The sequence below is a fragment of the Gavia stellata genome, chromosome 12 (assembly GCF_030936135.1).
Source record: "Gavia stellata isolate bGavSte3 chromosome 12, bGavSte3.hap2, whole genome shotgun sequence".
Taxonomy (NCBI): Eukaryota; Metazoa; Chordata; class Aves; order Gaviiformes; family Gaviidae; genus Gavia; species Gavia stellata.
The window spans coordinates 8,666,227-8,679,462 of record NC_082605.1 but is presented as its reverse complement, the minus strand read 5'-3'; the positions used below and the strand labels follow the sequence as shown (position 1 = coordinate 8,679,462).

General features: G+C 49.9%; 1 protein-coding gene across 1 annotated transcript; it reads right to left on the bottom strand.

Annotated features, from left to right (window-relative positions):
• Positions 1-218: 218 nt before the first annotated feature.
• On the bottom strand, positions 219-4,603 carry GLYCTK (glycerate kinase). The gene is made up of 4 exons (XM_059823372.1): positions 4,317-4,603; positions 3,800-3,951; positions 1,774-1,949; positions 219-1,124 (listed from the first exon to the last, which is right to left on the bottom strand). The coding sequence occupies exons 1-4, from the start codon at positions 4,601-4,603 to the stop codon at positions 219-221; spliced, it is 1,521 nt and encodes a 506-aa protein (XP_059679355.1).
• Between the last annotated feature and the right edge of the window lie 8,633 nt (positions 4,604-13,236).

Sequence of the window (13,236 nt, the reverse complement as noted above, 5' to 3'; positions counted from 1 at the left end):
TGTTATATCTGGCCTCCATGTCTGATCCCAATTACAAGTGCTTGCTTTTGCTGTGGACGTCCACTCATGTGTCTAATTAGTGGATTCTTTCTGTCAAAGGTATTAGCACCCTCAACAGCAAGCCCTAATTTAAGTAGTTTACATTTGTCTGCAGTGTTGATGCTCTCATTTACCCCTGGTTCTAATGAAATGCATCTGGATAGCTGCAGAGGGAGCTCTCATGATGTCTCCATGGCTCTAATTAAAATGACCTGGATGTCCATGACATTGGTGCCTGTCAAGCCTGTCACCAGGAGGTGATGCCCACCTTGGAACCGGCTGAAGAATGTATAGGAGTCATTGTTGCTGAGAAAAGCCTCCACGTCGAAGCCCTCCTGCAGCGCCTCATCCACCAGCTCTGGGGTGCAGAAGGCCCCCGCCGCCTCTGTCGGCCCATCCTGCCCGTCCGTTCCCCCGCTGAGGAAGACGATCTCACACCTCCCTGGGGGGCTGCTGACTTCCACAGCCTGTGCCCTGTGCAGCCCCAGCCCCACGCGCAGGGCCAGCTCCTGGTTCCTCCCTCCCTTGCCGGTTCCTTGAAGCTGAACCGTGGTTTCTCCGCCGGCCAGGATGCAGACTGGTCTTCCAGGCCCTAATCCTCGCAGGGCCTGTAGAAACTCGGGAAGGTTCAAACCTGGGATGTCTAGCTCTGCTGCCAGCTGCAGGAGATTCCCCCTCACCTTGTCACGGAGGGGCCCTTCTCCGAGGCCGGCACAGTCCAGGCAGACCAGCCGGATCAGTTGGCAGTACAGCCTGGCGACGCGGCCGACTTCCCCACAGATTGCTGCGCTCAGAATCAGAGTTGCATAGCCTAGGCCCTCGGCCTGGCGTTTGGCCTCATCTAAAGCCAGCGTGTTTGATCCAATGATGATGTTGCAAACGTGGGAGTAGTCTTCCAGAGCAGTGGGCTTGGTGGGAGAACTGGACAGAACCGTTTCCACTGACTTGGGCAGGTTGTGCAGCAGGTTGTATTTGGCAAGTATCTGAAGGCAGTCTTGGACACTGTGGGAGCTGGCAGCAGTGGGCCCACTTGCTATGATGTCCAGGGGGTCACCAATCACATCAGAAAGGATGAGGCTCACCACCTGCCAAGAGAAACAGCTGCAGATTATTGCGGGAGGCAGATAGAGGTGACAACGCGGGAGCCCTGGCATAAGCGCTGCTCTGAGTTACACTTGCGCCACCCCCATGTCAAAGCAGATGGAAACAGGGGCAGATCTTGGCCCATTTTTGTTTTAAGGTCCTGTGAGAATCACCTTGCCATTCTCGAACTCGCAGACCTCAAATGTCCTTTGATGCTGGACCATCACATTGGAAGATGTAACCCCTGCCACTGCGCTTGTCAGGCTGGTAACAGTAGTGTGGGTTCAGCGATGGCACCTGCTGAGAAGAGTCCCCAGGGGAGCCAAGGGTCAGACACAGCCTTGAAAGCGCTGTGGTGGAGCACCAACACATCGGAAGTGCCTGCTGGGTGAGGGCTGGGGTCTGCTGAGAGTGGTGTGATGGGACGGCTGACATTTGCAGAGTCTGAATTCCCCTTTCTCTACCTCTGTCTCCCTGAGAGTTTGGGTCCTCAATGAAATCTGAGCCACAGAGTCCCAAAACAGTGTGCAAAGGTTGCTCACTCAGTGAGGAAATAAAACCCCTCCAACCACACTTAGGTCAGTTGATTAAACCCCTATTTTGAGGGCAGATGGGTGATATCTGGGCAAGCAGGGACTTCCCCTCAGTTACCTGTGCAGGATATGCAAGCCGGGCCAGCCCTCCACCCTTCAGCAAGGACAAAGTCTTCCGGACAATATTAATTTCCTGTATGGCAGCTCCTTGGGAAGCCAGTGTCTTTGTGAGTTTCTCCTTCTCTTCGAGGAGGATGGGAGGGATGGGAGCAGGCAGCAGGGCTGATCCTCCCCCTAGGATGCAGAAGAGATGACAAGGACATCAGGACAGCAGGAAAAAGAGGACAGGAGGAAAGAAAGGTTGTTCAACACTTGAGCCTTTCCTCTTCCCTCACCAGTGCGCAGAGGTGACTGGGGAACTATGCTAACATCTCTGGAGAATTCAGTCTTCTTCACCAATGGGTTCTAATCGCTGCTGCCCTCCACTGTCTGTCGTCAGCTACACTTCACCCAGGCAGCATAAACCTCACTGGACCAGGGTACCGCACGTCCACAGTGTTGTGTGGATGACAGAGAAGGGCCAGCAATAACTATCCCCACTACATAAGGCTACTAGTGTGTCATCACACTGATTTTCAAGGGCTACCTGGATGGGTGAGCAGGGAGCACAGGCTCCATGACTCTCACAGCAGTCACTGTTAAGCAGATGGAGACACTGCCTGCTTTGCTGGCTCCATTTATTCAGAACAGTGTGTAAAAACACCAGCTATGGCTGCAGCAAGATTGGAAACTACTGAACTGCACTCATCTAGGCCTGGGAGGAAAGGAAAGGGGGAGAGAGTAACACAAAGGACAAAGCACACCCAGAGTCCAAGGTGATAGCCTCATCAATGAGAGTCCTGTCTGATACAAGCAGGCATCGGAAATGTGGAAAAGAAGGCAAGAAAAAAGGTTATAATGGAAAAGTGGAATGGATGGAAAATACAGAGTAGAAAGGAGCAAGATCTTAGCAGAGAGTGAACGTGCACAGAGGTACAGCTGAAAGCTACTGTCAAAAGGCAAAGCCTGCTCAGAGATTTGAGACAAATCAGCATCAATAAAACACGATGAGCAAGAAAAACAAATGCAAATGCCTGTGTTTCAGTCAACAGCCAGGGATCTAGCTGAGAGGCAGGAGCAGTCAAGGACCGGCTGCTGTGTGGGAGTGCACATGCACAGGGAGCCACAGTTGTGGGGAGATCCTGTACAGGCTCCCTGCAGGGCTGAGGAGTCTCTTGGAGATCCCCGTAGCCAAAGAACAGGAGGAAACCCAGGGGGATCCCCAGCAAGCGCAGCTAGATGCCAGCCGCTTGGGTGTTTGCCTAATGGCACTATTTTCTCTGCACCAGATCAGGCTGCAGCATCCACAGAGGAACCAGAGGAAAAATCATGGAGCAGAGGAGACCAAGGGGTTTCTACAGAGCTGCTCCAAGCTCCTGCATGCTCTTGCCCTGTGACACCGCTCACTAGGCTGAGCTCAGGCTGGGGCAATGTCACTGCATCCCTCTGATGCACAATATGCACCTTCCTTACACAGCCCTGGGTCTGGGGACAGCCAGGGGGACCAGCATCCAGGGCATGGGGGTGCAGCTCACTGTGTTGGAACCTGGGGACCTCATTTCCACTGGGTGGGAAGCAGCAAAGCCCTGGGAAGGCTCAGTCCCGAACATCAGCTTACAGAATCATGTCCCTGCAGAAATTCGGAGATGCAAGTCCACCAACTGCTTGCTTCTCCAGGTGTGCATCCCCAAATATAAGGAGGGGGCAGGAAGAAAGCATCTCCTTGCCAAGGGGTGAGAGCAGCTGGCAGGCTGTGCCCAGAGGTGCCACCTCGCAGTGGTGGCACAACTGCAGGACCCAGCCTGCGCAGCTCAGCCTCTTCCCAGTGCTGGGAGGCAGCATGTCCACTGCGGCAGCAGGTAGCCCTGTGCCCTCCCTTGCTGCATCCCTGGAGAAAGGCTGGCGGGAGAAGGGAGAGGAAAAATCACGAGGTGCAAGTGTCAGTGCTGAAAGGGCCGGCACAGCACAGCGCTCCCCTGCTGCACAGCTGGGTAGGCAGCTGGAGGGCCATCAGCACAGCCCATTCCCTGGGATCCCCACGCTACCTGAGATGAGCACGAGGAGCAGGTCGTTCACAGTCAGACACTCAGCCAGCTCCTGGATGGCAACTGCTCCCTTCAGAGCCTCTGGGTCTGGGAGGTTGTTCTTGGCACCTTCGATGACCTGGATTTTGCTGTGTGGCTTCAGGAGCATCTCCCTAGTGAGGTAAGAGAGGCAATCACACCACTGACATGTGCACCTACACAGGCAGCCAGACTCACTCAGCAGGGAAATGGGCCTGGTGCACCAGAGGTGCACGGCGAGTGACCAGGACAGGGAGGTGGCCTTTGCTGAGTGTCTCTTCCCCAGGGCTAGGGAGACAGCGCATCCAGTGCAAGAGATGGGCTGTATCACTGGTGCCACCGGGACATAATGGTGGTTGAAGACCAGGGTGATGTGGTGGATGGGGTGGGCACCAGAGCGAGGGCAGCTGGAAGGGACTGAAGGGGTTCACAGCAACATCCCACAGAGGACAAATCTGGCAGCCTACCCCCCAAACTATCTAGACACAGCCCCCCTTACTGCATTCCTGCTCGCTGCAGGCTCTCCTGGATGCCTAGTGGCACACTGATGATCCCCCGAACGAGGTGGTCTCCCAGGATCTCTTCTGCTGCCGCGGCCATCCCCAGCACAGCTTTGCCGAAACCCACCAGGTACAGGTCCCTCTTCACTGGAAAGGCCTGGCCCTTCACCAGCAGCTGAGGGCACCTGTCTCCTTGGAGCTTCACAGCCCTCTTCAGCATCAGAGCCGGCCGGACGGTGCCCACTGCGCTGTGGAAGAGGGACAGTGCGTGCTCACGGAGGGACATGCTGCCTGGGGTAGCTGGGCTGAGTCAATCTGCTCAGTGCGGTGGGCTTGTACACGCTCTGCTGACACTGGCAAGGCCTCGAGAGCGTGGGCAGCCGGCACGGTCCAACCTGCAAGGGAAAGTGAACATTTTTGCTAGCAGAAGAGACAGGACTGTCACCGAGAGAGCAGTGAGGGCAAAACATGAACCATGGAGCTCTAGTTCCTGTTTCCTCTAGGAGAAGGTGCCATAGCAGCAGCATTTTCAAACCTCTCCCCAGGCAGGAGGGAGGGAAGTACAGTGTCACATTCAAACTACCTGTCACCTTGTGGTTCCCCTGCAATCCCATCACCTCCCCCAGGGAAGGTGAGCCCTGCCAGCCAGCTTGTCCATCCCTGTAGATTTGCCACTGGCAAGCCATCATTTCTATTTTCGCAGCATTTGACACCTTTCCAAACTGTGGAAGCTGCTCTCTGTCCTGGAGAGAGCAGGGCATCTGGGTGGAACAGCTTTTCACTACATTAACTCCCTTCCTTATGCTAGCCAAATCCTGATCTCATTCTCCGGCTGCACTTTGCCCAATGTGTCCCTGCAGCACCAAGCACAGACTTTGGAGAAACAACAGGCTTGCTGGCTGCTTGATCCCTTGCTGCTGGTGGCCACAGAGAGACCAGTAATGAGGTTTCCCCACCAAACAGCAAATTAACACAAGGCTTCACTCGCCTTTGTTTTTCAGTCCTCTCACCATCCATTAAAATCACATTTAGAGCCCAAATAGGACTTCAGATCCAGGCAAAGTTGCCAGCTGTGTCTGAAAGCCCATTTGAGCTAGTCTCCACTGAATATTAGCGTTATATGCAACAGAGATGAGAGTGGACCAAAGGATGTCAGCTGCTCAAGGGCAGACACTTGTCCTGACAAAGGAAAGGCACCTCCTGCCAGCATGCAGACATCTATTCTCTCCCAGCATTTCTCCTTCCCTCCGTTAACTGGCAGCAAGTTCACTGCTGGTTTCTCAGGATCAAAGATCCTTGTGATCTGCCTGTCTCCCGCTCATGGCAATTATGGTGCAGGCAATTAAGGCAGGGTGCCAGGAGGCTGAGGCAGCCCTGCCAACACACTCGATCACAGAACCATTCAAATTACCTGAGAGAGTTAATCTTCTCTAGTAAATGGATGTGTTTCGGTGCCAGGCCAGTGGCTGGCTTCTTCTGGGAGAGCTCATGAGTCCAGAGGTCTCTTTGTCCTAACACTCCCCATAGCATTGCAAGATGTTAATCATTAAGCCAGACAAGCCAGACCCAGCTCCTCTGGGTCTAAATCTGCCTTATTTTGCTGCAAAACCCCAAAGGCTCTGAAAACCTTCACACAAGAACCTTCTCAGGCAATGAAACTTGGGCACACTCTGAAATCTATTGGACAAGGGACTTGCAGGTAAAACTGTACTGAGAATCGTAGGTTTGCCAGAGGAAGAAATGATTCAATGCTTCGGAGAAACAGATTTTAAAGGCAAAACCCAGGGCAGATAAACTACCTATCTACACTCCCTTTAGATACTGCTCAGAAGGACTGGGTTTTCAGTCATGAGGAGAGATAAAAGACAGGGTGTCCTGACCACTTTTTTACTAGAGTCCTAAACTTCACGGCAGCTGGTGCTGAACAACTGAGCCTCAGCCCTCCTACAATGAGGGCCAGAGTAACCCTGCTAACACCAGTGAAGTCAGCTGTACACCTCTCAGGAACTGAGATTAGCATCTCTGTTCCCAGCAGGTCTCCAATTCACCTGGTGGCACAACACAATCAGAGGAAGGTGTTAGAAAACAGAGGTGCATCACGCCCCAGGTTGCCTCGTCTGAGCTGCGATACAGGGTTTGCAGAAGTGCTTGGAGAATAAGGCTTAAAAGGAGCCAGGAGAGTTTAAGAAAATAAAGCCCCAAAGCTTTTAACAGGCTCTGTCTCTGCCTTAATGTTTCTGTGCACGGCTGACCCTGAAAACCAGGGGAATTGAGCACAACCAGACCTGCAACTGCGGCTCCTGTCACACGTGCCCTCCCGTCGGCTTCACTCAGCTCCAACTCCAGACATGACACAGCAGGCGCCAGTTGTTTAAAAGCAATCCTCTCCTACTGGAGCTGAAAAAAATAAATGCTAGCTTAATTCATCTAGCACTTGTACACATATTGCTAATACTTGCTCTGGAAAGCATTTCACTACAATAGCAGGCATGTAATCTGTTTTCTGCACTCTGAACTCAGATTATATTTTAACCATCAAGGCCTGATCCAGAGTCTGTTGAAGTCAGCATGCATCTCTCCATTGCTTCTAAGGATTTTAGGGCATGCCGCCTGCACAGGAGCCCTGACACTGATCCCAGTGCACAGGTGTAAATGCAGAGTAAATCCAGTGTAAAACCCCCTTGCAGTCGGAGGTTATCCGACTTTACACCAACACAACAGAGAGCTGAATTTGGCACAGACTCATTAGCTTTGGGGGTCTCTGTGTGTAACTCTGCTTCTTGTCAACTCTGATTAGACACGCAGACTCACTTGAGGCTCCCCTTGGAATGGGGGTGCTGCTAACGATGCCACAAATCCATTTTTATGTAATTTATTTATACAGTCTCAGGAACCGGGTACTAAATGTCATCAGGGAACAGCTATAAATCAGTGCTATGAAATCCACTGAGATATTAACAAAAAATAAAACTCCTACTCATTTTACTAGGGCTTTAAAAACAAGATCAAGAGAACCGAACATCACTCCACACCAAAGCACAGGCAGCCTTGGAAAGAAAAATAATCCGAACGGCAGCTCTAAGACTACCTCCACAGACAGTGGGTCTAGAAATGATGTAATTGCCAGTTAGCTGCTGTGTATTGCACGTGGGGAAATTACATCCTCACATCCCTGCATTTTCCTCTTCCCACTGCTGGCTGGGAGGAATCTGGGCTGAGAGAAGGGGCTGATGATGTGACCCATATTGCTTCATGCACTGATCTTTGTTCCCCAGTTTCTCAGGGAAATCACCCAGGGATGAATGAGCCCTCTTCTGTATGGATATAAGGTGACATGCTACAGGCACTAGTGGGGCTCGGGTTTCATGCCTTCCTTTTGTCCCTGCTTGGGATAATTTGGAGTTGGGGTATAGACAGTCTTTCGGAAAGTTTTCTAGAAGTTCACACCAAACTGAGGAGGAAAATGATGCTAAGAATTGCCTGTTCCAAAGAGAGCAGGAGGACTGTAAGGGGTTTAGATTAATCCCCTTTAAATGAAAACTTCCTCAGCTTTCATTGATGAATAATGTTCACCATCTACATACTTGTTTGTGTGCATTACCATTACAAGCTCTTTCTTCATGGGGCTCTTCCTAAGCCTGCATAAATTTCCACTGTTAACACTCACAACAAAAAGCAGCAAAAACCCAGCTCCTCATTTTCACCATCTCTGGGAAAGAGGGAGGGAGAGGAGCTGGACTGTGATAAAATACAGGCAAAGCGCTCGTTTGCATTACCTTTCATTAACTTTTTAATTAAAGTAATTCTGCAGGCAAGGAGCCAAAGTCAGAGGGAGACAGAAACAATCCAGCACTAGGGGCAGAAATGTGGTAAGCTGCCAAGTAAATTGGATGGTGGCATGAGACCAAAAGCATGGACACAGGGGGGCATAGCCTGAGCCATAAACTTGGAGTCACACTGGGGAGGAAAAGAGTGAACAAACGAGCTGGCCGTGAACGTGCAGTGAGAAAAATGAGCCAGCGTCTCACTCTATGGCAGGTACTTGAAAGCCAGAAAAATATTCCCTTCTAGGGGCCAGTCTGCCATCGCTGGGCAGAGCTGAGCTATTCCAGGTGCTGTGGTTGGAGGTTTGTTCACAGGTTTGCATCACGGGCTTGTGGTTTTCTTGAAGTTGGGGCAACTGGGCTTGTTGCAGGCCAACCCAATCACACATCCCGAGCGTTTCAGGTGCTGCAAGATCAGAGGATGCTGTATATTAATGCTCTGGGATGTCTGATTTAACTGAGATCTTCAGGGGTCTAAGGTAGTTTATTTTTAATGTCATTGGGACGTCTCTGGATTTCCCCCATTGTGGCAGTGATTGGTGGCTGGCCCACCATGTACAGGGTCAACTCCAAAATCCCTGAGGGGCTTGGAAAGTATTTGAGATGGCACTAGATCAAACCCCAGTTGTTTGAGGATAATTTTGAGCTCAAGCTCTAAAAGACAGATTACATCTTTGTTACAGCAGTAAACTACCAGACACAGCAAGTTTTAGCAGTGTCTCTTGCTACTCCTTTTTCTTGCTACATGACTTTCTTCTGGCCTCTTGGTACGTAAATTACTGTTAGATTCACCAAGGCTTACTGCTTCCATTTTTCATGCGTTACCATGGGAGTTTACCTATGAAGTACAACAGAGAGGAGATTTTACTGCCTTAAACTCCCATGTTCCCACTAACTGACACAGCTTTTCGTTCATTTGATATATCAACTTTAATTCGCCTGGTGAGCCCTGCTCAAACTCAAACTTGCTGCTCCAGATGGTCCCAAAAGCATTACAAGAAAATTTTCCAGGAGATGCACTGAACCCAGGAGGAAAACAAAGCGGTGAAGGTTTGTTCCAAGTGACTATTCTGGGAGGATTAGATGGGGGATTTTTCAAGACTAATCCCTTTAAATGAAAATTTCAGAATTTGATTAATTTTTTAATCTGCACATGGATTTGCATAAAATTACCGCACCGCCTCATTCACACTTTGTAAAAGAGAAAATGCCTGCAGCTCGGATGGACCGACTCATCACTGGTCAGCTATGACGGGTCCAGTACACAAGTGGGTGCACAGGGACAGGGTGAAAGGTCCTTTTGCCCCCGCTCACCGTGGTGCTCTTGCATCGGTAACTGGGAAAGAGGATGATGGTGGACAGAAGCAGTACGATGAGACCAGAGAGCTGCGCAGAGAATTTGCTAGGCAGGCAAGGGGGAAAGTAGGATGGAGTCTGAATACTTTTTGTTTCAGGAATATGCTGAGCTCTGGGAAAACCAGGAGTCCTAATTTCCAGTACATGGTTTTCTATATTTCTTGGAAAAGAAATATGTTGCTCCCATGACTGATTTAGTCACCAGGAAAGTGTCAACAGAGTCTCTTTGCCTTTGATGGGGAATGTAGCCTAAGGCCAAACACAGGGAAGGTAAGTGTTCTGTTCAGCATTTTATATATATAGATCAGTATCATTAGTAAAAAAATTAACTGCGTTTGACATATGCATCTTACTAGTTTTTCTAGGTCACACTCCCTTCACTCCCTATATACCTTTTGGAAGTGATTTTCCCATGTATTGGGGATTGCAGGGAAGAAAAATTTTTCTCTAAAAAATCCTTCTGTAGCTCAACGCAGAACAGCACTACCCTGAAGCCAAGTCCATGCCAAGTCTACTTCCTTTCATGCTGTAATTTCTCAAACTCCCTATTCTGAGTCAACTTGCAATCAAAGTTGAGAGTCATTTAAAATACAGGGAAGGATCATAGCATTCTAGAGACGATGGAAAGTTGCCAGCCTTGAGGACTGGAATAATAGAAAGGGGTCGAAATTCAGTACTGAAAAATACAAGGTCATGCTCTTTGGGATTAATAGCAAAAAATTATGAGCTCCTCGGTTGGAAATAACATAAGAGGAGAGAGAGCCAGGAATATTAATCAGTCACAGGATGACAATTATGGCTGCCCTCTAGGCTGAGACAACAGGCTATGGGGAAAGCAAAAAGCAGCAGATGTAATCTACCTTGGCTTCAGTGAGGTTTTTGACACCATTCTCATGAGTGCGCTGAAGAAGTGTGGGCTGGGCAAACACACTGGTAGACTCGCTGAAAAACACTGGCTCAGAGGGTAGAAATCAGTGGCTCAGAGTCCTGTTGACAGCTGGTAATGAACAGGGACTCTCTCGGGGTTTGTGTCACCCTACAGCTTCATTAGTGACTTGGAGTGTAGCACAGAGTACCTAATTTGGGGGAAGTGCTGACGCAGTCACCTTCCAGAGGAACCATGATAAACTCAAGGTCAGAGCCAACAGAACAAAAGGAGAAGTGTGAAGTTTTGCTGCTGGGACAGGGCTTCAGGGCAGGTTGGGAACCACGTGGTGCAACTAACTAAGGGGCAACCTAATAGCAGCTACAACTACTTGAAGGGTGGTTATAAAGACAGTGGAGATGAACCCTTCTTGGTAGTGGCAGAAAGTATAAGAAGGAGCAATGGCCACAATTTGCAAGTCAGAACGTTCACGTTGGACATTAGCAAAAAGTTCTTTATGGAGAGGGTCGCACAGCACTGGACCAGGTCACTCAGAGAAGCTGTGGTCTCCATGCTAGGTGGTTTTCAGGATTTGGCTAGACAAAGCCACGGCCAGGTTGATCTTGTACTGGGAATAGTCCTGCACTGAGCAGGATGGTGAAGCAGGCAGCTCCAGAGGTCCCTTCTCCCCTCACTTCTGTGATTCCATGTTGTAGCAGCAGGGTCATGGTTCCACGCTCCAGAGCACCATGCTTAGTTTCAAGAGCCCGTAAAGAGATGCCAAGTTGTAGGATACAAGTCCTCCACACAAGCCTTCAGTCATAACCGTTACCCATCGAGAATCATCACTCCCAGCAGAGTCCAACAGAAATATAGTCACCTGAGCAGTGTTGTTTCCAGAAGCACCTCTCTGAAATTCACATCCACCCCTCTGAGCAAGCACGGGTCTGTCTGTATTGTGCAGGTTACGGTGGTATCTAATATAGAAATGCATAGGTAGAATGACTGCATTTGATCAATATTACTCAAGCAGCAATTAAACATTTTTTTCTATTAACTAGTTTTGCAGGGCATTATCCATAATTCCTACTTAATGTGACATTTTGCTAGGAGATCCAATTATCCTGCCAGATAAATTCCAGCTTGGTATAAACTGACAAACTCGACGAACTAAGTTCCAATGATTAGGAAGAAAGGCAGAAGAAAGAATAAAAAGGGAGTGACAAAATATCAAATCAACAACCCACGGTGTTATACAACTCTAAAACTTAGCTAAGTATTGTAGGTGTTTTGAAGTCAATTGACTTATGATGGTATTGGTGAGTCACCTTCAGGGCCCACATCCAGGCTTTGATCATGCAATTTACAGTGCGCAAGAGGCATGCCGTTCCGCGCTTCTCTAAAATCTCTCATCACATGAAAATCAATTGTAGGTTTTGAATTGACCTGCAATGGGGTAGCTGACCCCGAGACCCTCAGAAGTAATGAAGGCGTCTTTTGTTGAGTGTCCCTAGACTCCAGTGTGAAAATCTTGCCTCCGTTTCAAAGTAAAAATCGGTGAATCATTCTGACAAGCCAATCGCATCACAACATGAAAGGGTGAATCGGGTTAGATGTCTAAACCTGTAATGGTGAACTCGAGTAAGCAAACAGTAAGAGCAAGTAATCTCAGAAAGGCTGTTGTTTCACTAAATCATATATGCACATAAGATAATTAAGCATGTTTGAATGACGTGCAAGCAGACCTTCGACAACAGTTCCCGGACTTACTGTTGTTTGTCCACAGGAGGGCAATATTATTCTAAAAGCAAATCAAAATCTATTCTGGAGACTATGAAAGGAAAATGCAATTAATGTTTATGAAAGCATCTATGGTTTTATTTTTTTTTTCCTTTTGATTCTGAGTTTCTGGGGGGCTGAAATGACAACAGAGCTGGTGTTCTTCTAAAATTAAAAATAGCGGGGTGCTGGAAGTCTTCATGGGGTGGCAGATTCTCACAGCTACTGTTATACTCCAGGAATAACTTTTTATCGTATGAGATGTACAAACACAGGATCAGGGAGCCTGACGTCAAGATTCGTGATGTTAGAAAGTGACAGTTCCAAGGAGCCTGTAGTGGAGCACCAGCCTCAAACGCCAAGGCGCCTTTCTCAAAGGTTAAGTGTGTGGCTGCTCGTCCTTATCTGGTGCCTTAGGTGGTGTAAGGTCACAGTGCTGTAGTAGTACTCAGTAGTAGTAGTAGGTGCTTATAGCAGAAGTAGGTGCTTATTCTGTAGTGCTGCTTGGTGACCAGTTTTTAAAAGGATACCAGGAAATAAAAATGTGTAATAACAGAACGGAAAGTAGGGGAAAGGAATGAGAAAGCGATCACGGTGTGTTTCCAAGGAGGGGTCCTAGCCCCGGCCCCGCAGCGGGTGCGGACGCTCGCGGGAGCACACGGCGCTGCGCTCTGGGCTGCCCCGCGCAGACCCCCGGGCGGGACCTCCTCCCCCCCGGGCACTGCAGGTCCCCGACGGCACCCGCGAGAGGCGGGCGCAGGCCGCGCGCCCCCCAGGTCCTGCCTTCTCGCTAGTTACCGCAGGGAACGCGGAAGAATACGTTAAATTCCGCATCGGGCATATTACGCACAGCGTATATCTCGCCCGGGGTCCCCGGACGCCGCCGGAGCGGCGGGAGCGCCGCTTCACCTCGCTTCGCTCGGGGGCTCCGGCCCTGCCCGGCACCGGAAGTGACGCCCCCCCCAGCGGCGCGAAGCCGTTGCCCGTTTTACGGGATGACGTCACGCCCTCAACCCGACTACCCCGCACCCCGCGAGGAAGGGGTGGGTGGGAAATGACAGCCCGGCCCCGCCGCAGCCTCCCGGTCCTGCCCTC